The sequence below is a fragment of the Hypomesus nipponensis genome, chromosome 21 (genome assembly GCF_054491055.1).
Source record: "Hypomesus nipponensis isolate SF chromosome 21, ASM5449105v1, whole genome shotgun sequence".
Classification (NCBI taxonomy): Eukaryota; Metazoa; Chordata; class Actinopteri; order Osmeriformes; family Osmeridae; genus Hypomesus; species Hypomesus nipponensis.
The window spans coordinates 3,123,526-3,146,944 of NC_140381.1; the positions used below are offsets into that span (position 1 = coordinate 3,123,526).

At 46.3% G+C, this 23,419-nt stretch overlaps 5 protein-coding genes across 7 annotated transcripts; 1 reads left to right on the top strand and 4 right to left on the bottom strand.

Moving 5' to 3' along the window:
- Positions 1-574: 574 nt before the first annotated feature.
- Positions 575-6,174, bottom strand: LOC146237470 (uncharacterized). 3 transcript variants are annotated; one of them, XM_084685602.1, is made up of 5 exons: positions 6,033-6,174; positions 5,795-5,936; positions 2,181-2,326; positions 1,749-1,888; positions 575-1,616 (listed from the first exon to the last, which is right to left on the bottom strand). In XM_084685602.1, the coding sequence occupies exons 3-5, from the start codon at positions 2,323-2,325 to the stop codon at positions 945-947; spliced, it is 957 nt and encodes a 318-aa protein (XP_084541728.1). In that variant the 5' UTR covers position 2,326; positions 5,795-5,936; positions 6,033-6,174; the 3' UTR covers positions 575-944. The 3 variants fall into 3 exon arrangements, with proteins under 3 accessions (XP_084541728.1, XP_084541726.1, XP_084541727.1); XM_084685600.1 differs by lacking the exons at positions 5,795-5,936; positions 6,033-6,174 and adding an exon at positions 2,429-3,120; XM_084685601.1 differs by lacking the exons at positions 5,795-5,936; positions 6,033-6,174 and adding an exon at positions 2,477-3,119.
- Positions 6,175-6,685: 511 nt separating this feature from the next.
- On the bottom strand, positions 6,686-12,107 carry atf4a (activating transcription factor 4a). Its single transcript, XM_084685561.1, is given in 5 exon segments — positions 6,686-8,086; positions 8,089-8,595; positions 9,593-9,895; positions 10,186-10,389; positions 11,937-12,107. Coding segments are annotated over 4 exon segments (1,287 nt in total). The 5' UTR covers positions 10,238-10,389; positions 11,937-12,107; the 3' UTR covers positions 6,686-7,661.
- Positions 12,108-12,361: 254 nt separating this feature from the next.
- On the bottom strand, positions 12,362-18,099 carry LOC146237472 (apolipoprotein L3-like). The gene is made up of 12 exons (XM_084685932.1): positions 18,091-18,099; positions 17,121-17,201; positions 16,624-16,773; positions 16,331-16,417; positions 15,873-15,926; positions 15,459-15,575; positions 15,311-15,353; positions 15,138-15,183; positions 14,781-14,910; positions 14,485-14,673; positions 14,091-14,264; positions 12,362-13,426 (listed from the first exon to the last, which is right to left on the bottom strand). The coding sequence occupies exons 1-12, from the start codon at positions 18,097-18,099 to the stop codon at positions 13,184-13,186; spliced, it is 1,323 nt and encodes a 440-aa protein (XP_084542058.1). The 3' UTR covers positions 12,362-13,183.
- Positions 18,100-18,658: 559 nt separating this feature from the next.
- On the bottom strand, positions 18,659-20,381 carry rps19bp1 (ribosomal protein S19 binding protein 1). Its single transcript, XM_084685624.1, has 4 exons — positions 20,034-20,381; positions 19,642-19,824; positions 19,362-19,459; positions 18,659-19,135 (listed from the first exon to the last, which is right to left on the bottom strand). The coding sequence occupies exons 1-4, from the start codon at positions 20,086-20,088 to the stop codon at positions 18,986-18,988; spliced, it is 486 nt and encodes a 161-aa protein (XP_084541750.1). The 5' UTR covers positions 20,089-20,381; the 3' UTR covers positions 18,659-18,985.
- Positions 20,382-20,530: 149 nt separating this feature from the next.
- On the top strand, positions 20,531-23,245 carry LOC146237474 (3-mercaptopyruvate sulfurtransferase-like). Its single transcript, XM_084685605.1, has 2 exons — positions 20,531-21,163; positions 22,189-23,245. Exons 1-2 carry the CDS (start codon positions 20,572-20,574, stop codon positions 22,485-22,487), a joined length of 891 nt encoding a protein of 296 aa, XP_084541731.1. The 5' UTR covers positions 20,531-20,571; the 3' UTR covers positions 22,488-23,245.
- The last annotated feature ends 174 nt before the right edge of the window (positions 23,246-23,419 follow it).

Genomic DNA, 23,419 nt, shown 5'->3' on the forward strand with positions numbered 1-23,419 from the left:
GGTGGAGGTGGGATGACTGATGTATGGAGGGGGTTGAGAGAGAAAGTAAAAGAGAGAGAGAGAAAGTACGAGGGAGGGGAAAGTAAAAGAGAGAGAGAAAGTAAAAGTGAGAGAAAGTGAGAGAGAAAGATAGTAAAAGAGAGAGAAAAAAAGTAAAAGAGAGAGAGAGAATGGTTGTGCGAAAACATTGTTCGCAATCGTCCCATCTCTCTGCAGCATATTAGCTAATGCATGGGGAAACGTTGTGAATATAGCCACACTAAATAACCACTTAACTCCTCATTAAGGACACCTCTTAATTAAACCCCAGAGGGACCAATCAGAGGCTGGCTAAAGCCTCGTTAGGAGCCAATTAAGAGCAGCACGGAGCCTCGTTAAGGAGAGAACAGATGGGCTCAATTCAATGCTGTTGATAATAACACGGTTGAACTAGTTTAGAAAACCACTATAACCAGGATGACGGTGATGTTTAGGCAGCAAGTTATGACTCAGGAGGAGTCTACACTAAGGCATAGAATAGGAGATTAATGGCAGTCTTTCAGTGGAAACAGTGGAATTTAGAATAACTACAGAGTTATTTGGATCTTTCATTGTTTATTTTTCAATGTTCTGTCTTGATTGGAGACAACCAACACAGTACTGTTCAGTGGTGTTAGTCTGGTAAAGCTATTATATATTGTGTACGTAATTGTGTATTAATGTATCGTTATGATTGTCCTTGTATGTGCATTGTGATATTAAAAATAAAATATCAATTCAGCAAAGATTTCATACAAGTAATATATGACAAAAAACATCAAATTATTTAAGAAATTGAACTTGAAAAATATATAAACTTGTCCATATATATTGGGTGAGGAACTTGTCTTAACTGGAATAATTTCGGCGCTTCCAGAAGCTTTAGTCCACGCTTCCGGAATATCCGGAATATTCCGAAATATCTCTCAAGCCTGCGTGATTCTAACCTGTAGCTCCTTCAGGCTTTCCGGGCTGGCCTCAGGCCCATCCTCAGAGCTCACGTACCCAGGATAGACGGGGTAGAACCGGGGTGGAGGCAGACTGGCGATGGGGCCCGCCTCCTCTCCTGCTGGAGGTGCTATCAGCGGGATCAACTTGGCGTGGGCATAGTCAATCTCAAACCCCTCGAAGATAAGCCCCACCCCCCACGCCCCCAACCCCCCCTCCAGGAGCAGAGACACCTTCCGGGTTGCCAGAACGAGCTCCGTGTAATCCCCCTCTTCGAGTCGGAGTATGTCGGAGGTCAGAGGTCGGCGGGGGACGATCACGGTGAGCCCGGGGGAGTTGGGGAAGGGCGTGAGGAACGCCACGTGGCCCCGGTCCTCCCACACCCTCCACTGCTGCTCTTCCCCACGCACGATCCTGGAGAAGAGGCCGGCGTGCCGAGGGTCTTCCCCCAGGAAGGTGAGGTCCGGTGGGGCGTCGGGAGCCGGGAGCCTGGCTCGGATCTTAGCCTGGAGCTCCAGGAGGTGGGCGGGGGGCCGGAGGGGGCCGCCCAGGGAGGTGATGTAGCCGGGGTCGTGAGGGGAGAAGCGCTCCTCCTCCGCCAGGTGGGGGCGCCACTCGGACCCCACGCCGTGCAGGGGGAGGAGACGGATCTGGGGGGGAGGGAGAAGGGACGTGTCTCAATAGTGTACCACTATCTCCTTTCCCCTGGCTATGTGATGTGTTCAGAGCACAGTCTAAAGACTTTCCAAATGCGCTATTTTCACCCAGCCCGGTCTCTGTACCTGAGCAGGTGAGTCTCTGTGGGGCTTGGAGACCAGGGCACACCTCCCGACCCCCAGCCTGTCCCCCAGGAGCCTCCCCAGGGACCGGGCCCCCAGCATCAGGCTCAGGTACTCCCTCTCCGCCAGGTGGAAGATACTTCCTTGAGAGAGGGAGGAGAAAAGGAGAGGGGGGAAGTGACAGTGAGAGTTTCAGGTAGGGAGGGAGAGAGAAAGAGAGGGGGGAGGGAGGGAGGGAGGGAGAGGTGGGAGGGAGGGAGGGAGGGAGGGAGGGAGGGAGGGAGGGAGGGAGGGAGGATCGTGGGGTGGAATGTTGGAAAAAATAAAGAAAAGAGATACAAGAAGATCAATTATTTTATGATTTACTTCTTTCTTTCTTTTTTTAGTTTACTTCCTCTGTCAATCACATCTGGATAGTACAGTAACAGTATCCACCTCTCCCTGGGCCTCCAGCCTCATGTCGCCCAGGATGAGGCTTCCTCTCCAGGGTAACTGTGCCAGGAGTCCAGGGGGAGGGGTGAAGGTACGCCACCAGCTCCTCAGTCTCCCAGATGACGTGACGCGGAAGTGAGGAGGACATTCTGAAACGGGTTATTAGATGCATTGCCATCAATACTTCCTCTTGCTTCGATTATACTTTACAACATAACACACAAAGTACACTAGTTCCTAACCGAACCTACCTTATTAAAATTCTTGCAAACATAAAACAAAAAATGGCTCAAACAGACCTGTTGTCAGCTTCGGTTGACTCTTTGTTGACGGTAAAATACGTACAAACTGCTACGAAGGCGATGATAAACGTGTATATTCCATAACGCACGCCAGTCTCGTGTTAAGATTTTGAGCCGGACAGACTCGGAAGTAACATGAAGTGGTATGGTGACGTAGCTTGAACGTTCGTCAAGGTGTACTTCCCCTGAAGGCCACCAGGTGGCGATCTAGCTCAAGTTTTAAATACACTGAATTTATGGGCAGAGGACAAACGCGTTTACAGCAGGATTACGTTATGAATGTGTGCTTTATGAAGGCGTGAGTTTGCGCTCAAGCCAAAAACAATCACATAAAACACAGCAAACACAGAGGCTCGTTAAATTGCATAGTGTTATTAGTGTGAAGGGAGGTAATAGTGGCCTTTGGAAGGGAGATTCTGTTGGGTGGGTGTTAGCGTGGGTGTCGTCGCAGTGCAGTCTATTACTGCTCTTCCTATTTCCAATAAACGTCTAAACACACTGTCATGCACACCAGTGGCGAAAATATGCTATCAATTTTGGGGGGGACAATTATATGACATTTTCTCAAGAGCAATTCCTGAGGGGGGACACCAAAATGACTGCTGAAACACATAACCTACATTGTAATATGTTAAATGTATATTATTCATATTATTCAAATGATCAAGTTATGTTTACAGTGATTTATTGGGAGGGACAAATAGTATTTTTCCCAGGATGGGGGGGGGGGGGTACGTCCCCCCCGGGATTTCAGCCTATGATGCACACGTTACACACTGTTTGTCACAAGTACTATCCTCTCTAAACCTGTCTGATCCCCGAGAGTAACAGGCTTGACACAACCTTGCAGCCACACACACACACACACACACACACATACGCACACCCACACCCACACGCACACACACACACACCCACACACGCACACCCACACACGCACACCCACACACACACAGACACAGACACACACACACACACACAGACACGCACACACACACACACTACACTTCCAGGTTTGCCTTCCTCCTCACCCTTCATCACCCCTAGACATCCTTTACTGTGCTTCATTTGTTTCACCCACTGTGTTTTAAACCATTGGAAATGTGTTCCCGGGTAGCAACTGTGATTTAAAAGAAAGGCACCCGGTGAGTGTTGGTGGTAGTCCGGCTGTGACCTGATTAGTGGGCCTGAGACCTGGGAGGAACTGAGCTCACAAGCTAACAGGGATTAGGGGCTATTTATACATCCTGGAAATAGGACATGACTGGGTTACCTATCTCTTGCTCTCACTTCTCCCTCTCTCTCTCTCTCTCTCTCTCTCTCTCTCTCTCTCTCTCTCTCTCTCTCTCTCTCTCTCTCTCTCTCTCTCTCTCTCTCTCTCCTCCCTCCCTCCCTCCCTCCCTCCCTCCCTCCCTCCCTCCCTCCCTCCCTCCCTCCCTCCCTCCCTCCCTCCCTCCCTCCCTCCCTCTCTCTCTCTCTCTCTCTCTCTCTCTCTGTCTCTCTGTCTCTCTGTCTCTCTCTCTCTCTGTCTCTCTCTTTCTTTCTCTCTCCCTCTCTGTCTCTCTCTTTCTTTCTCTCTCTCTCTTTCTCTCTCTCTGTCTCTGTCTCTGTCTCTCTCTCTCTCTCTCTCTTTCTCTATCTCATTCTCTCTCCCCTTCCACCCACCCCTCTCTGCTGCCCTTCACTCTAGATAACCGTACCTTGACTGTACACCCACACACAGAATCATCTTACAGTCACTCCAATTGAGCTAGGTAAATCCCTGTATCTAAGATTACCAGTGCCCCTCATGTCTCCATAGTAACTGATCTCAGATAGACCGGTCATTTCAGGCATTCGGTGCCATCTGAGTCCCCATGACATCAGTTTGTGTAAAAATTGGCTGATATTTATTTCTGAAAGTTTATCTTGCATGGGTAACCCCCTTTTACCATAAAACACAATTACTAATTACAGCCCATGCCCAACACACACACACACACACAGTGTGGTAGCACGTCATAGACCTTCAGTACTCTGCTGATAGTGGACACTTGGGTGGGCTCGTAGCTATATCTCTCGCTCCCATGGTGACACCTCAATATTTTGTCTCTGACTCTTTCTCACTTCACATTCAATGTTTTATTGGCACAAACTAGAAATGAGTTCAAGCTAACATAAGGACAGTGAAATACAAATGTAAAAGTGACTACAGTAAAGTAAGACTGAAAAAACTCTTTCTTTCATGTCCCACTCTTCCAGCCCTCCAAAACCTTCTAGAACTCTGAACTCTCAGAACTCTAAACTCTCAGAACTCTAAACTCTCAGAACTCTAAACTCCTAGAACTCTAAACTCCTAGAACTCTAGAAGTTGGTGGGAAAGCAGAGGTTCTTATCGACTGCTGGTGCTTGGCTGTTGAAGCAGTCTTTATCTGTAGCAGCTAACGTTCCTCCCTCCTTGTTCTCAGAGTCCCACCGTTATTCTCACTCTTTCCCTGTCTATCTCTCTCCTTCTCTCCCTCTCGCTTTCTTCCTTCATTCTTCTCTCTCTCTATCTCCCTCCTTCCCTCTCTCTGGCCTTGGGGGTTTGTTAGCAGTGCCACACAAAGACATGGAGGGCCTTCTATGTCTGTGAGAGGCGTGTGACTGCATGTGTGTGACTGCGTGTGTGTGACTGTGTGTGTGTGAATGTGTGTGTGTGACTGTGTGTGTGTGATTGTGTGTGTGTGTGAGACTGTGACTGTGTATGTGTGTGACTGTGTATGTGTGTGACTGTGTGACTGTGTGTGTGTGACACCCATGTGAACAGTGTGTTACTGTCTGTGCTAAATGTACACAGCTGCATGCCAGCTCTCTCCTCATTGAACTATCTCGGTCTCCCTCTCTTTCACACACACACACACACGTACACAACTGCACAAATATTTAACCCACTTAACTCTCTACATACCAGCACACCACCCTACACGTGACAGACCCATTTGAGTTCACTATTTAACCCAGATCATTACCCCTCCCTCCCTCCCTCCCTCCCTCCCTCCCTCCCTCCCTCCCTCCCTCCCTCCCTCCCTCCCTCCCTCCCTCCCTCCCTCCCTCCCTCCCTCCCTCCCTCCCTCCCTCCCTCCCTCACCTGCTGCGACACACACGGTGTGTGTGTGTGTGTGAATGTGTGTTTGTATGTGTGAATGTGTGTTTGTGTCTGGTTTCTGATAAAACACAAGAACAGCGAACCCCTGGAGATGTTTTCACAGATGCCTGTCTTTCATTTCCCTTTTCTCACTACTACACTTCTTACAGTTGTCTCTCTTCTCCATCTCATTTCCTCTGCCTACTCACCCCTCCCTTGTTCTTCATTCCTCCTCTCCTCTCTCCCTCTCTCCTTCCGTCTCTCTCCCCCGGGGCATGGGAGTTGCTCAATGCCAGGCTGGCGTCAGTTGGTGCCTGACTGGATCAAACCGGTTTCAGGGGTTGGGTTGACCTTACAGGTGGGAGAAAAGCATGAAGAAGCGCTCGCTCGCTCACTCGCTCGCCCACCCTCACCCCCCCCCCCCCACCCCCCACCCTCACAGCTTACCAACTCATCACAGGTGCTGAGTCACTGTTAGTTATAGCTTCCCCACGGTTTACTACACGTCCGCCATTTTGCTCTGCTAAAACGAGTCAGTCTCATCATACAGGGTGGCTGTGTTGACTGTACAAAGGCAGGAGATCAGAACACAACTGCCTGACTGTAATGAAACAAGAGGCTAGAACAGCAAAGATAGTGAATATTTTCTTTTCTTTATATTAGGGGAGCATTAGTGATGTTGGCATGTGCAAAACGGTAGCAGCAACAACCCTGATTGGTGGAGGCTGTCTGTGTATGCAAATACAGGATAGGTCCCTCCTGCTCGTGGCATTCGATTGGCTCATATTTACAGCCTGTAATGCAACACGCCGCACCGTCACAGGTTTCCAGCTTTAGATGCTTCCACAAAGGCACCGTTTTAAACCGTTCCATATCGCCAACGAGAAAAATATGTTTGAACTGTACGCTTGGAGTCTTCAATAAGTTCTATTTGTAAACCGCTTTGGATTTTGGCATCTCGTTCATTAATTAAATGTAAATATAGTGTAAAATTGAGTCGTAAGTATTTTTGTTTGCATGAAAACTGATCTTCAAAAACCATTCTTAGCGTAAATGGGCAGTCATTATATTTCACAACCAAAAACAAAGCAAAACCACAGTTGAGCGTTAATAAGAGAATCTTTATTAGAAAAACCATAGCAAAGCATCTGGCACATTTGTACAAGCCCAACAAGTCCTCTAAACAAAGCAAACTACTCGTAGCTGACAGAGATCTGAGGGGATAAAAATAAATAAAAAAAACAATTTGTTTTATTTATTTCTTGATTTACCTCCTCGTCATTAAATAGTGATAAAAACAAGGTGGAACTGGGAAGGGAAGTAGCTATGTACAAACCAAACCACCTGACGACAGAGGCCAGTGTAACATAAGTTAATGATTTAATTAAATAGGGAGAGACAGAGAGCAAGAGAGAGAGAGAGAGAGCAAGAAAGAGAGAGCGAGAAGTGGCGAGGCCCCTTTCTGGACTAAGAGTTTCTCAGAGGACAGGTGTGAGAGAGAAAGAGGGGGGGGGGGCATGGGGTTAGAGAATGGGTTAAGGGGGTAGAGGGGGGGGGGGGTAGAGGGAGGGGGGGGTAGAGGGAGGGGGGATTGTGTCTGGTCTTGCAATGTTTGACGAGAATGTCTGCTAACAGGTAGTAAGGAGGTCAGCCTCCTAACAGAGGTATCCACCCTAACTCCAGCTGGACAGACATGACTCATGTTTACATGTCTACAACTCGACAGAGCGCCACTACGCACTCTGCCCATGTGTGTCTGACAAAAACTACAGGGACAAGGAAGACTTGCGCTCACGCACTCTCCCTCCATCCACAGCCACCAAGTCCCGATCACCTCGACTCCCCTCAACAAATCATCAACTTCTCCGTCATCTTTCTTCACATTCAGTCATCCTTTAAGTTCTGCCGATCCCTTCGTTCCCGCGGCCCAAACATCCACACCAGCGCACCGCTTTCACCGACGCCAACCACACCCACTCCTACGACGCCACCCCCAGTGTGAAGCCACGCCCCCGGTCTCAGCAGAGGCCCCCCGCCCCCCTGGCTGGCGTAGACACGGGCGTTTCCTCTGCCCGACTACGGCCCCGCGGAGGGCTTGGGGGCGGCGGCCCGCCGGGTCTTGGCCGACCGGACCTCGTCCATCAGGTCCTTGAGGTACTGGATCTCCCGGCTGATGGACTCGGCCTTCTCCGCCAGCTCGCGGTTCCTGCTCTCCAGCCCGCACAGCTCCGTGTTCAGCACGTCCTGCTCCACCCTCTTCTTCTGACGGTAGCGCGTGGCCGCCGTCTTGTTCTGCTCCATCTTCTTCAGCTTCTTCTCCACCACCTTGGGTGGCCCCCCGCCACCCGCCGATTTCACCTTGGGGGAGACGGAGGAGGGGGAGGAGGAGGGTTTGGAGTAGGGCTTGGTGCGGCAGGAGCCGGCGGAGGAGGAGGGGGGCGGAGGAGAAGAGGAACGGCGAGCGGGAGAGCCGGAGACGGAAGAGTCGATGCCGGAGTCGCTTTGGTGGAGGGGGAGAGGGAGAGGAGGATGGGGGTGGCAACGGTCTGGAGGCCGGCCTCAGGGATGATGGTGGTGGTGGTGGTGATCTTGTCCACTTCCAGGACGTCCACTTCCGATCCCAGCTCCAGGGTGAAGGCGGGCGAGAGGGGAGAGGGAGCGGGAGAGAGGGGGGCGGGAGAGAGGGGGGCGGGAGAAAGGGGGGCGGGAGAGCGAGGCTCAGTCTTCCACTCCACCACCTCGGGCACCGGCTCCTCTTCCGCCATTTCCTCTTCTGGGAGCGGGATGTCCAGGGGGACGTGGGCCAGCGGCAGGCCCAGGTCGAGCACCCCGGGCTGGGCCGGGAGGGCGGCGTAGGGCTCCAGGTCCAGTTGGCTCTCCAAGGAGGCCAGCAGCTCCTCGGGGGAGCTGGGAGGGTTGCCCGGGGAACAGGAGCCCATCAGGGACTCCAGGTCGAAGTCGCTCAGGTCGATCTTCTCCGTCATCCAGTCCATGCCGGAGAACGCATCCTCTGGTGGAGGGGAAGGGAGAGAGGGATCAAATCAGATGTTATTCCTACAGACCTTTTTTTATTTATTATTATTATCAAGTAATGTCACAGAGGGCTTTAAATACGTCCATAGAACTGCCCCTCAACCAACCCTAACCCTCAAGGAAGACGGGGGAAAACTCCCAGTAAGACCCCCTGAGAAAAGGATCGCTGACTGGGATCATCTACGTTAATGATTCATGTGAACTGCTTCCTGAAGCTTCGCCAAACTACAACAGAGATATCTGAGACATTGGTCACTCATCCAGCACATCCACCTGCTAACCCAGCACCAGCACATCCACCTGCTAAACCAGCTCCAGCACATCCACCTGCTAACCAGCTCCAGCACATCCACCTGCTAACCAGCTCCAGCACATCCACCTGCTAACCCAGCTCCAGCACATCCACCTGCTAACCAGCTCCAGCACATCCACCTGCTAACCCAGCTCCAGCACATCCACCTGCTAACCAGCTCCAGGAAAGTTACACACACACCACACACGCTAATCACCACCGACAGATTAAAAGGTTAATGATAAACGAGTTGGTTGTAGAGTGTTTTACGACCTCCCTCCCCCTCCCCCCAGAAAATACTACACCAGGGAGTCAACACTTAACCTCTCCTGACAAAGGATCTGGGTCACAAGTGCCAACAAAACACCTCCACCCATCCCTGTCGCCTCTTCAAGGACAGATCTAGACCCTTCTGACTGCTCCACTTGGTAATACGACACCCTTGCATAACCTACTTACTTCCTACAAGGACGACGACAAATAATGACACGCCTATAAACGATGACAATGGTGTCTCTGTCTTGTGTAATAAAACCTCTTCAACGACCATATCTGAACGATGGTGACGATGAAGCAAACTGCAGATTAAACACCTCCGTGTCAATAGACCTCAGCCATAATGACGGAGGTGTATTTTTCTGGGTGTGGTGTGTGTGTGCGCGAGAGGGAGGCGGAGCCTCACCTTTGCCACCGTCCAACCCCACGTGGGCGTCGAGCAGGTCGCCCTCGCCCAGCCAGGGGAGAGAGAGGATGTCCGCCCCGGCCTTGCTTTCCGGGAACGAAGGGTGGAAGGGAGGAGGAGGGGAGGGAGGAGGGGTGGAGGAGGAGGAGAAGGGGGAGGAGGCATAGGAGGAGGAGGAGAAAGAGAGGGGGGGCGAAGGCGGTGCCCTCCCCTGGGAAGAGAGGGATGAGGAGGGAGACAGAGCTTCCTCTTCATCTTGGTCCAGAAGGGGCCCCATGGGGTCAGCCGTCAGAAACAAGGGGCCTGGGAGGGAGGGGCCCACATGTTAACATCCACTACTACACACAGAACAAAACACATTCACTAAGAACACCAACTAGACAACAAAGGCCCGGTATCTCGAGGCAGGTACTGCGGAAGTCACCAGTCCTTTTAGTAAAACATCCTACCCCAACCCTACACACACCACCCTGGGAACCCCCGCTTCAAATACACCACCCTCACCTCCTCTCAATCTCAAACCTTCATGTCCACCACCATCCCTCCACCCTCCAAAGTCCCAATCACCCCCCCCCCGCCCCGCCCCCCCTCACCTAAGAGAAGACCCCCCACGTCCTCCAGTGCCAGCTGACTGCTCAGAGACATGGCTGCTGCTGCTGCTGCTTTTCAGGTGTTCCTGTAAGAGGCTGTCAGGAGACAGGAAGTCAGGGGTCCACGATAACGACGGTAGTATAGAGTTCAGAGAGTCTGTCCTGCTGTCCACTACAGCAAAGCTGAGGGGGGATGCTGAGAGAGACCTGGGAGGGGAGAGGGGGAGGATGATGGAGAAGAGAGGGGGAGAAGGGAACACAGGAGAGGTGTGATGGTTAACAACCATAACAATAAACTTTATTAACAGTGGATGTCATTCACACCAGGGATGTAACAGAGAAATGTTATTGTGTAATTGCACAAGATAGATATATATACATATATATTATATACATATATATTAATGTATACACATGCCTTTTTTGCAGTGTTTTTGTGTGGAGGTGTCCCCCAGAGATAAAGCACATCATTGTATTTTTAATACACATGACAATGCTTTTATTTCCTTGAAAGTTTAACCTGAAACTGGTCTCCCATTTTAGAATGAGTTTCCTTCAGTGACTCACGACTTGCACAACTAACACCACATCCGTTTAATCACAACTAAAACCAGACTGGTAAGCCATAAGGAAGTGTGGTGATCGAGAAACTACATTTGGTTGGTGCCATATGAACAGACAACAAGCCGATAAACTGGTTTCACAAGATCTGTATCAACAACAGAAACCCCTCTTCTATGTTGGAAACGCGCCCTTTCCGTTTGATGTCTTCTTCGCATGAAATGACAAATTTCCTGCATCTGACTACTCCGAGACACTATTTAGCAACACAGTGAGGACAGTGTGTTTGCATGCGCGCGTGTGGCAGTGCGAGCGCGTGCGCTATTCTTGTCTAGACCTGTCAATGGAAAGTCTGAAGGGCAAGACTCCGCCCACCGCGGGGGCATAACATTTCCTAATTTGGTCATATTTGGCCGGTAACCCCGCCTCTTCCCCGAAGCGGGGGGAGGGATAACAGCCATTTTCACAACACTACCATCTGTCGTGAAAGTGGAGCGAGTAGGGAAAGCCTAGTGTGCGCCATTTTGAAAGTGCCACGTTGTCTTGAATCAATTCATACATTGTACAATAACTACTTAACATTAGCTAATATGACGCCGGACAATATCACAAAATGCGCTGGCAGGTTAACAACGACGTTACATGCTAGCCGCAACTGTCATTCATCAGCAAGTCAGACGTATTTGGTTAACTTGGCTAAATGCGCAATTGTCATTGAATAGGGCTGATCTGATGAATAGGAAATGCTGGTTGACTATTTTCAGTAGGAAATTGCTGACCTCGCTTCGCACCATAGTCATTGGACAGATGACAATATTGACTCTTGAGCCGGTAGTTACGTTATTTGTTACATTATTTGTAACTACCGCATTATTTCAAACGATCCGTTTGCTGACATTGCCGGCTTTGCTTAACTGTTTAATGTTTTGGCAAATCGCCTGTACTTAGTTGACAGCAAAGGTAGAAATAACAAGACAACAAAAATGACAACACTACAAATCAGTAACGTTAATGCATAGTAACAGATAGTTGGATAACGTATGATCGATAAGGCATTGTTGACCCGTGTTGACAAATCCAGCTAGTAGTGGTGTTGCTAGGGGTGAGGGTCCCTGCCACGCCTGTCTGCCACCATATGGAGTTGAAAATCACAGATAAAAACCATAAGAAAAACATTGACAGTTTCTACTTACGCCATGTTGCCTAAAAAAACAAGTGCACTTGACCGTTGCACTGCCTGGTTGTTGCCGCTGCTAAGGAAGCCGCTGCACGCCTTTAAACAGCCATTTTACGCGGGAGAGCTCACAGCTCGGAATGATACAGCACTGAGTCTTGTTTGTTGAAGAAGTGCTAAAACGATCCGAAAAAGTCACCTCTGACTATATACGGTTGCATCACACCCATACGCATCCCTCCGCTCAAATATTTCCACTGGATCACTCCGCCGCCTACGTAGCTTGTGGGAAAATGTTGTTCTACTTGAAGAACATTGAAGTAGATCCGTATACTACAATGTCCTTAGAAAATATAGGTCATATGCTAAATGTAAACAATGGCTCCCAGAAAGAAAAAAAACTATTACAGATACAAATTTAACAGTAATTTATTAGTAATAGCATATATGATTTACCATTCATCATATTTAATTATTTTAATAAGGTCAAATGGATCCCTAAATGATGAAGGTCCCCTTTCAAAAGTATACATGTATAATTAAATGGCATCAACAAAGATGTATAAAGAAAATCAAGAAGATATGTTTTTTATGTAAAATATGCCACCCGTCATCCACAATCACAGTGATAACCCCAAATTGTTCAAGTACAAGAATATAACAATATAGTCTTTACAGTTAGTCATAGTGGCTGTGGGTAAAGATAGACGACCAAAGCATATATTTTGTTTTTCATTTAAATGCCAAAAGAACTGCAACCGAGACTTGAAACTACACGTTAGATATGCAAGAGTGCCCTCTGGTGGCAGAACGTTTTTATGTATTACTATTTGACAAATAGGTCACTGAGTTTAGACTGGGTGGGTGTGGCACTAGTCGACGATGGGTAAACTGCTCCTAGCTTACAGATAACAATACTAGACATAAATCTGGCTATTTGTCTCAATCTGAATCGATTGAAAGGTTCTCTCATTATAGGTCAAACAATTCCTAGGTACATCAGTAGGTAGGCCCACATTCACAACAGTCAAAATGAGGCAGAGACAGAAAAGGAATCAAGTGTATAAACGTAAAGCATGATATAAGTGTAAAACATTATAAAGGATTAAAGACATGAAATATGATATAAGTGTAAAAATGGACAACATTTTGTAAGATTAAAACGTAAAACCAAAGGCCAACCGTGCCGACACGAAGACCCTTCACTGCTTCACCAGCTCCTTATTCATGTCTTTCACTCCTTCACCAACTCCTTATTCATGTCTTTCACTCCTTCACCAGCTCCTTATACATGTCTTTCACCTTCACCAGCTCCTTCAGCCCGTATTGCAGCTGCCCGGCCACCTGGCGGATCTTCGTGGCGAACTTGGACTCCAGGCCTTTCTTCAGCTTCTGTCTGTCCTTGGCAGAGTAGAATAAGTCCATGCCCAGGGCAAAGCCATCCAGCATGCCTGATGCCTTGCTGCTGGCATCCATGGCCCTGGCAGTGTCCCCTGCCACATCTACCACCTGGGGGCGAAGACAAAGAGGAGGGTAATGATGGTGGTAGTGATAATGATGGTGATAATGATGGTGGTGGTAGTGATAATGATGGTGGTAGTGATAATGATGGTGGTAGTGATAATGATGGTGATAATGATGGTGGTGGTAGTGATAATGATGGTGGTAGTGATAATGATGGTGGTAGTGATAATGATGGTGGTGGTAGTGATAATGATGGTGGTGGTAGTGATAATGATGGTGGTGGTAGTGATAATGATGGTGGTAGTGATAATGATGATGATAATGATGGTGGTGGTAGTGATAATGATGGTGGTAGTGATAATGATGGTAGTAGTGATAATGATGGTGGTGGTAGTGATAATGATGGTGGTGGTAGTGATAATGATGGTGGTGGTAGTGATAATGATGGTGATAGTGATAATAATGATGATAGTGATCATGATGGTGGTAAGGATAACAATGAGGATGATGATTACGGTAATGACAATGTGGATGATAATGACGTTAAAAGCCATCCCCATCACCGCCTTATCAATCTACAACTGTCGCCATACTCAAGTCTACTCTCCCCAAAGACGATGCTTCAATCAAGACTCGCAGTGTTGCAAATAAGGGGAAGGAGAAAGAAAATGAGGTCATGAAGGTAGTGAACATTTGGGTCTGGCTCTACCTTGGCCACCCTCACTGCCTTGGTGTGGACCCCAGTCAGGACGGCCAGGTTGTGCATCCTCAGGGACCCCATCCCCCTGTTGATGAACGTCAGACAAGCCTCCAGGTCGTCTGTGTGGGTCCTGTAGTCCTGGAGGACGGTCTCTATCTTCTTCCTGTCCTGTGCGACGCTTACCTGAGGAGGGGAGAAGAAGAGACCAGGTGACTCATGGGTAGATAGATTTTAAACCTGAACAGACGCAGAGTTCAGTTGGTAACCGGTCATCAGATTGTGTTTATTCTCTAAAGGAGATGAAAAATGACATTCTTATTATCCTGAATCATGTAGAGCTTATTCTCGAAAGGAGCTTTGGATGTATAAAAACAAAAAAATAGAGAAGAGAGCGGCCACTCACTTTGTGTGCGATGGCGGCCGATGCACCGGTGACGCCTCCTGCCGCGGCAACGCCGACCCCGATGGCGGTGAGGCCAAGCGAGGCCCCGAAGGTGAAGGGGGACAGGACCACGCCAGCCACGGCCGCAATCCCGCCCACGGCACTCGTGGCACCTCCAGTGATGCCAGCGATCTTAGTGCCCTTGGACACCTGGGACGGAGTTCGAATCAAAGTGGATTTTCAGATCGTTACCTTTTCGTAAGTGACTGCATATTGATGCATGTTACATCTCAAGTGTGTGTGTGTGTGTGTGAGACCTTGTCCAAGTTATCTGCGATGCTAAATAGTTCAGTGATGTTGTTTTTCATGGACTCCCCATTCTTGTTCAAGAGCTGTTCATACAGCAGCATTGCATAATAGATCCTCTGTGCTTTCGCTGAATATAACCTTCACAGGGAGAAATATACCATTCAGTAAGAAAAACAAATATCGAAACTATATTATTTGCTTACTACTTACTTCCTACTTACTTTTTTGCTTACTACTTAATTGAACATAACCTTAATGGGGAAATAAACACGTTCAGGGTAGGAACAAAAATAGTGTCCAAAAACTCTGTAGCTTGATGATTCTCGTTAACTGTCTTATTTGTGCATGCGTAACATATTACTTACACTCCCTCTCCATGTTTCAATGGTTGACTTTCCAGGTCTTTCCATGCTAAATTAACAAAATAGAAAGACAAAGTTTAAACTGTAAACATGTGTGTTTTTGAAATAACTCCCTGATTATTCAGTGGTTAACCTGCCACTATTAAGCTTCCAGAACCTGTCCTTCTATCGCTTACAAATCACTGTCTTCCACCATTTAATCAGGAACTCCGGATCGTCCTAGAACAATAGAAGAACATTCTTGAACAAACAAAGGAACATTCTTAAAACGATATGCATTCTAAAGTCTAAAGCCTGCGACAGTTTACAGCTTGTTCACAGCACCTTGATGTTATCTTGTTGTTGGAGTTGTTTGCCTTCCCGCCAAGTGCTGACTGAAGTCTTTCTGAAAAGAGGAGGGCTTTGGCTCACAACCTTATAGGATGTTTGATGCATCATTACCTGAAAGAGTTTAGATATAAAATAACACTTTTGTAATCTAACCACAACTGAGATAGTCCATTCCCTCCGTCACCGATTGTATGTATTTTAGGAGGACATTTAATGGTTAATCTACATGGAAGTGGTTGTATTGTATAATTACACAAATTCCTTGTTAGCTACCTTGAACCAAGCAAGTCATCCTTAAAAAAAATTAATGAATTGTTATTTTCGGTGGAGACACATTAGCTAGGAAGCCAGGAGTCAAACTCAGGGAAGTGGATGTGGCCACAACGCAACGGCTGCTCATTCTCTCACCGTGTGAGACTCCACAGCAACCTCTTTGTAGTATCCATAATCTCTAACTGTAACCTGTTCAGAAAAAAACAAATAGTCACCTTCAACTATAACCTGTTCAGAATATGACCAACTCTAACCAGTCAGAAAAACCTAATAATGATCTCTAACTGTAACTGTCCTCAAAATGACAGATCCGATAGATTTATTTTGCACGGATATCAGACCAGGGTAAATTACGGGAATTGTAACCAGAAGTGTATATGACTTTGACTCACATTTTGGGAATTATGGTTAGTTTAATTGCACAATTAAAATAAATCATATTCTCAAAGCAATAAGGAATTTTCCTTTTCTTTGTTTTAATACTAATAATTGTATCGTAAAAATGTTGTTTGTAATCACATAGTGATCTGGATTTTTTCACATTACTGATCTGAACGGTCAATGTTTGTAACCAAGCAAGTGATGTGTGTCACCTTTTTATCCTTGGCAACCACATATTTATTTGTGTGAGAGGCTCGGTCCTGGTTGAAGGCAGGTCCCTTGCTGTCACCCTCACTGACCTGAAGGAAAGGTGGCCCAACATGTCAACAGTCTCCATAGAAACAAAATTAAAATGCTACATTCTGAATATCGGTAACCGTGATATGTTTGGTTAGCTGCATAACAAACTAAACTAACAACTAGTGAAAAAAACAGGATCCGTGTCAGGACATAAAAGATTGAAGGATTCAAACAAAAATAAACAAAATTCATGTGATAGACAGACCTTGACGAGCATCTGACGTTCAGAGATGCCTTTACTTGAGTCCTGATTTTCACTTCCTCCAGTCGTGTCGCTTCCTCCAGGGCCGGAAGGGCTCTCCAGCCGCTTTACCCTCTCAGCGACGGTCAGGCGCCTGGGGGTCAGGGGGTTAGTCTGGGGGCAGGAAAGCAGGACACTCAGCCTCACATCACGGAACTCTGGGAGAGTCGGTTTGTTTTCAAATGTGGGTGGGACCGTTTTTTCCAAGTACAAAAAAAAGTGTGTGTGTTTGTGAGGGGGGGGGACGACAACTTCCTGGCAGACTTGTTATTCAAAACTTGCAAAATGAAACCTATTTCCCAGACAGAACTGGCGATGTGCAGCTCAGTGGTTTGCCTACAGATCCAAAGGGTTAATCACCCCTGCAGATCCCCCCCCAGATATTGATTTGGATAAAAAAAAGTGAACACATGACATCTTCCAACTAACAAGAGTACCAGTCTGTCTAGGGACTGTCTTACCATCTCTTCCCCTTCCTTCTCAGGTGAGTCTAAGGGGGAGGTTGGGGGAGAGTCGTAGCTCCATCTCTGCTGAGGTTGAACCTACATGAGGGAGAAGGTCTCGTTATGTAGGTATGTCCTGTTTTGAAAGACCCACTGCGAAGCTGTCCTCGTTAAACTACATCAATTTTTGTCTTCATATACCCCTTATAAAAGTCCTGTTTGTTTTCAGATTCATTTGTGTTTTATATATAAATATATATATATATATATAACATCGACAACATCAAATATAAATACATAGTTTTCAAAACTATTTATAAAGGTTAAATAATTTGTGAGATATTTTTTTACTCTCCTGATACTTGTGCAGTACTCAACGATTTATATTTCTTTACACTTTTGTTAACACTTTTTATCTGTCATGCTATCTGTCCTTGGTGAGTAAACATGAATGGGACTGTAAATCTCACCTGTTTAACAAGTTTGATCAGACTGTCAGATAATCACCAGACACTTTCACTTTCACCTATTGTCTTGTTTACATCATTGATACAATCATTTCATTTTTCACACGTTTTTTAAATAAATATATAAAACATGATTTCATTACAAGTTTTCAAACACTTGTATCTATTGGAAGACGATCAATTCATGTTACTCCTGCATGATGTAGCTATGCAAATTAGTATCATCATTGTGTATAAGCTCCCTGCCATTACTTCATTTATGCTTTCACACAAAAACACACAAAATCAGACAATTGCAACATGCAATAGTTCATACCACATTGTCTAAAATATTAAACTTAATTCTTATAAAGGATATGCATATATTTTTTGATCTATTTAATCACATTTACAATATGTGCATTGAAGCTGTCAAAAAGCACTTCTGATAAATGAACTCTTTAAAAAAAGAGTGCTTTAACACACATATGGCAAATGCTTCAATACATAAACTTCAACAGTTAAGTTGAAAGGTCCTTTACCTTTTTCATGACAGCAACTTGAATCTTCCTTCTATACTGAAAGTGTGTTTTGTACAGATAGGTCTGTCCTGCAGAGCATCAACACCCAGATAGAGGGAGAGAGTGAGGTAGAGAGAAAGGTTGAGAGAGAGAGGGAGGGAAAGAGAGGGAAAGAGAGAGGAAGGTGGAGAGAGGGAGGTAGAGAGAGGGAGGAGACTAACTAGAGAGGATTCCTATATGCCTCCACAGAGGGCACTGCCATCTCCAGTATGAGCCAGTCTTTCAACTCTGTCACTGTCTGACATTGACCTGATCATCTCTTTCATCATGACATAGACTTTGACACTGATTCAAGTTTTACTTAAAGGTTTGAGGTTATAAAAACATAACTACTTAGGTGTGGTTTGGCATCTATGAATCACGAGGCTGCATTTCTTTCGGTCTCTAGTGTAAGAAGTAATTGCGGTATTGTTGTGGATTGTGATTTCAGTAGTAACGCCATTGTTTTTTCATTAACCGCAAATACCCGTTCTGACCATGTCTGACATCTACATAATTTGATTTAACAAACATGTTGACCATGTACAACTTATCATTGCAAAATGTGTTTAATTGTTATTACAATTTTTAATAGCCATGTCAAAATAAATGAAAAGTCGATTTCAAAACAAACAGGCAACACGCAAGCATCGTAGCCCTTCTTGTGCTCATCCTCCTCAGAGACGGAGGATGAACTACAGTCAGTCTTTCAAAAAGAACAAGCTAAATATTAAGCCGTGTTGAAAAAAGTTGTCTCTCCTTTCAGCAGAATTGTTCCATGGTGCACAGTCCAGAGTGTCTTTGGAATTCAGTTCAGAATAGAACAGATTAACTGATCAGATCAGAACACAATACGATGGAAACATCCATTGGTGATCTAGTTGGAATCCTCCACAGTTCTGCCAAAGTATTCTTTCTGGAACTGTTGGAACTCCTCTTCTGTGAAGGCAGATTCCGGTTCTGGAGCCTTTTTGACATGAGGGTCTGGACGATACCGAGACTGACGTCCAGAGTGTTGGTTAAAGATCTGAGCGAGCACCAGAAACATACTTGGTAAGTCTTCATCACCACCATCATAATCAAGCTGATGACATTTACTCCAATAAAATAAGAGGCAAGTTCATCAAAAACACTGATCTTATCTGCTGAGGATGATTAACAACATTCCTAAAGAAAGCTCTTAAAGAATTCTACGTCACTATTTATATGCCAAAGCCTGAAAGGGAAATAAAGTTTAACAGCTTGAAACCGACCTTCTTGGTGTCTGATTCCGTCGTTTTGTAGCCAGTTCCCAGGAAAAGGCTGAGGTTCTTGCTAAGCTGACTCTTTGGCTGTTTCTTCTTAAACTCCTCTGGGAAAGATAAACAAGAAAATGAGCGATTAAGTCTCTCGCACACTCTATAAGACAACAAAAATCAAAAACTGTTCCATAACAAGGTTCAATATGCACAGGTAGCGTTCGACGTATGTGGGCTGATACATAAAACACGATTTAATTTGTGCTATGTTTTGTTTAAGACACCCCCAACTCACCCACGGCAGATTTGATCCTCTTGTCTTTGACGGTCGTTTTGGCCTTCCCCGTCCCTAGACGACCCTGCAGCCGCCGAACCTGCTTACTGACGCCCTGCCTGTTGGTGCTGACCAGATCCATTACCTTAGCTTTCCCCGGCGTCTGAGTCTTCCTAGACTGGCCCTTCTGCTTCTTACTGGCGTCTGGTTTTGTCATGGGTAAGGAGAGGACATGGTCGATATAAAACGAGGTTGAGAAGAGGCAACAATGAGTGGTTTGTATTTGAAATCGTGGCATTTCATATGGTTCACTTCACAAGATCATAAGAACGTATCCGCTATTAATGATGTACAGTAACGAAGATGCTAGCTAGCGTGAACGTGCTAGCTGGCTAAATAATGGGATTATTTACCTTTAATGTCATTGCTTAGCAGTTCCAGTCCTCTCCTTATCATTGAAGCCGACATTCTACAGTAAAATATTCTATAGAAAGTTGTTCGCAACTCTTGAAAATCAGTTCTGAATAATTTCTGTGAAAATTACATGTGAGCACAACTTCCGGCGAATTGTGTTTCCCTTATATTGTTCGGGTGGATTGTAATGTTTTGGTCCGAAAACGATCGTTCCCGCATTGCATTCATCAAAAAGTTTACTAAATTATTAATTCAGTGATTGAATGAACCAAAATACTGTATATAACATATAACATTGATATTTAGACAATAGTTATATAACTATTATATAGGCCTACATATATATTCTTTTCCTTCCTTGTTGTTTTGAATTTCGATACATTTGTGTGGACCATATTCCATGGTAACGCCCCTATTTACTTTTGGCTTCTTGCTACAGGCTGGTTTGGGGGCGTGTTATCTCCCGGGCACGCTCAATAGCCTATATCAGCTGAATTTAACCACTTTCTCTCCTTCGCGGTTGGCATTTGTACCTGCATGATGGCGCTTCAATCTAGAGCTCTTGTCGCTTCGAAGTGGCTGGCAGAAGCCCTAAAGTGTCAGCAGACCGTACCCAAGATGCGCGTTTTGGACGCTTCTTGGTTCTTGCCCAAACTTCGGCGCAACGCTAAAAGCGAGTTCAAGAAGAAGCACATTCCGGGTGCAGGGTTCTTTGACATCGACCAATGTTGCGATAAAACATCTCCGCTGGATCACATGCTTCCCTCTGAGAATGCTTTTGCAGATTACGTGGGCAACTTGGGTGTAGAGAACGACACACACGTCGTGGTATACGACGCAAGCGATTTCGGTGCATTCTCTGCGCCCCGCGTCTGGTGGATGTTCCGGGTGTTTGGGCACAGTTCGGTCTCGGTTCTGAACGGGGGACTCAAAAACTGGGAGTTGGAAGGACTTCCATTGAGTGACAAGTACACCCGACCAGAAGCAACCGAGTTCGGGGCTTCTTTGAACCGCTCCTGGGTGAAGACGTACGAGGATATCCTGGAGAACCTGGAGACTAAGAGGTTCCAGGTGGTGGATGCTAGGCCCTCAGGAAGGTTCCGTGGAGTCGACCCCGAACCGAGAGACAGTAAGTTCACCTAGAAAAGACACCTGCTTAAATTCGTGAACCAAACATGTCAAATGCGTAACATTAGGTTTCCAAACGAGTGGTGACTGCAACCACAGAATCCTTTTATGGTTTCACGTTTGCGAGATTTATTTTGACCAAAACTGACAGTTAAAAGACTCCCTGTTGGGATGAATGTGACCAGAATATATATTCCAAGGTGATCAGATCAATTGTGCCGATCATGACTGACCCAGTTTTTAGTCTTGTGGTGGACTTCATCTGTCAAACGATCTGCTGAGTGGATACTTCCTCATCCGTAGTCTGTGTACTCTAGCAAACAGGCAAACTAACCGTCAGGGGTCGTAGGTCAAATACAGGCTCACACAAGGCATACACTATCAACATATTATGGTGCCCTATCTTATACAGGCAAAGTGCTAAATAGACAAACTTTTTCTTGTTCTCACACGCTCCACATGCACTTCACCATGCGTACACACACGTATGGCTAATTCACACACACACACACACACACACACACACACACACACACACACACACACACACACACACACACACACACACACACACACACACACACACACACACACACACTCTGGACCATCTGTTGTACGTGACACATTAGAGTGTAGGTACTCCATGCTGGCAAAGGGAGAATGTACTGAGCTGTAGGCATTCATGGGTCAAGGTACAGGCACTGTACCAGGCACTGTACCTTGACCTGAAGGGTTAATATTGACCCATTTAATGGGTCTAGCTCCAGAGACAGACACGATACCACGTTCACTAGCTTTAAGTGTGAGGGTGTCAGCTGACATGATGTTTGATTATCACCACGCTCTTTCACATCTGTAGAAAAAGAAGAAAAAATACTGTGATTAAACTTGAGAATATGTATCCAACCATTCTCTCTTTCTTTCTCTCTTTCTCTCTGTTTCGTTCTCTCTCTTTCTCTCTTTTTTTCTCTCTTTGTCTCTCTCTGTCTCTCTCTCTTATTCTGTCTCTCTCTCTCTCTCCCACAGACACCGAACCCGGCCACATCCCAGGCTCCCTCAGCATGCCCTTCCACTCCTTCCTGTCTCCGTCGGGTCACTTCCTGTCCCAGGACGACCTCAAGGCGCTGTTCGCCCGTGCGGGCGTGGACCTGTCGCGGCCGCTCTCCGCGACCTGCGGCTCGGGCGTGACGGCGTGCCAGGTGGCGCTGGCGGCTCACGAGTGCGACCACCCCGGCACCGCGGTGTACGACGGGGCGTGGTCGGAGTGGTACACCCGCGCCGTGCCCGAGCACGTCCTCTCGGAGGGGCGGGGCAAGCACCTGTGATTGGTGGAGGAGGAGGAGGAAATGCGAGTTGGATGAGGGGGATGTCAACAAAGACGGACACGTCTGAAAAGGGTGGAGGAAGAGGATTACGAAGAAGGAACTTTTGCGATGGGTTCATGGGAGGATGGTTCTAATCCCCAATACCATAGAATAGAATAAGATTTAAGGAAGCGTGTTCTTGATCAGAAAAAAGGACCTGACATTTGAACCTCGGTGCTGGGGAGTGAAAGCCTAAGAGAGGGTCTATGTCGTCGACTTGAGCAGACTCCAGATAAAACCATGTTACCTAATTTTCTGATGTCCTAAGAGAGGGACATGGGATTTGGTGGATAATGAACCAAGATGTTTCAGGAATTTAAGATGGTTCCCTCAGAATATGTTATGTTGTTGCACTGTGAATAGGAGTACAGTTGTACCGGACTCCTTTAACACTACAAGACCAACCTCACCATGAGTGTATTATGAAATGTACTAGGAAGACCATGATTGTAGTAAGAAGTGTACTAGGAGGACCATGATTGTAATAGGATGTCTCAGCCTAAACATTCCAACATTTGTGTTGAAGTTGCGTCTTGATGGTTTTATCTACGTCGAGGAAGAGCTGTGTGTCCAAGATACACTGCCACACGGTTTATATATCTGACTGTTTGAGGGAGATACTGGTCAAGACGCTACACACTCTGGAGTAGCTTCTCTTGTATAGCATATGGAGTGTTCTTGATGAGATACAGAATGAAGAAATGTACTTTACAAATTCATTGAATCCTTGTGTGTTTTATTTGGTGTGTAAACATAATCACGTCAATTTGATTTATCCCACAAGGGAACACTTGTTTGTAGACAGGTATTAAAAGACATTCAGTCCATCGTAAATACTACATAGACAGCTTACCTGACAACACACAGAGACAACCACACAATTCAGTAGCCTA

Bases quoted from the DNA above. Each gene is read 5' to 3' on its own strand.
- LOC146237472 (XM_084685932.1), bottom strand. The intron at 16,418-16,623 runs GTCTGTCTATCA...CCTTTCCTTCAG, and splicing joins AACGTCAGATGCTCGTCAAG to GTCAGTGAGGGTGACAGCAA. The intron at 15,927-16,330 runs GTGACACACATC...TTTTCTGAACAG, and splicing joins TGGTTGCCAAGGATAAAAAG to GTTACAGTTAGAGATTATGG.
- LOC146237470 (XM_084685600.1), bottom strand. From the start codon at position 2,451: ATGTTTGCAAGAATTTTAATAAG. The intron at 2,327-2,428 runs GTAGGTTCGGTT...AACCCGTTTCAG, and splicing joins TTTGCAAGAATTTTAATAAG to AATGTCCTCCTCACTTCCGC. The intron at 1,889-2,180 runs GTGGATACTGTT...CCCTCTCTCAAG, and splicing joins GGCTGGAGGCCCAGGGAGAG to GAAGTATCTTCCACCTGGCG.
- rps19bp1 (XM_084685624.1), bottom strand. From the start codon at position 20,088: ATGTCGGCTTCAATGATAAGGAGAGGACTGGAACTGCTAAGCAATGAC. The intron at 19,825-20,033 runs GTAAATAATCCC...TGACAAAACCAG, and splicing joins GCTAAGCAATGACATTAAAG to ACGCCAGTAAGAAGCAGAAG. The intron at 19,460-19,641 runs GTGAGTTGGGGG...TATCTTTCCCAG, and splicing joins GAGGATCAAATCTGCCGTGG to AGGAGTTTAAGAAGAAACAG.
- LOC146237474 (XM_084685605.1), top strand. From the start codon at position 20,572: ATGATGGCGCTTCAATCTAGAGCTCTTGTCGCTTCGAAGTGGCTGGCA. The intron at 21,164-22,188 runs GTAAGTTCACCT...TCTCTCCCACAG, and splicing joins CGACCCCGAACCGAGAGACA to ACACCGAACCCGGCCACATC.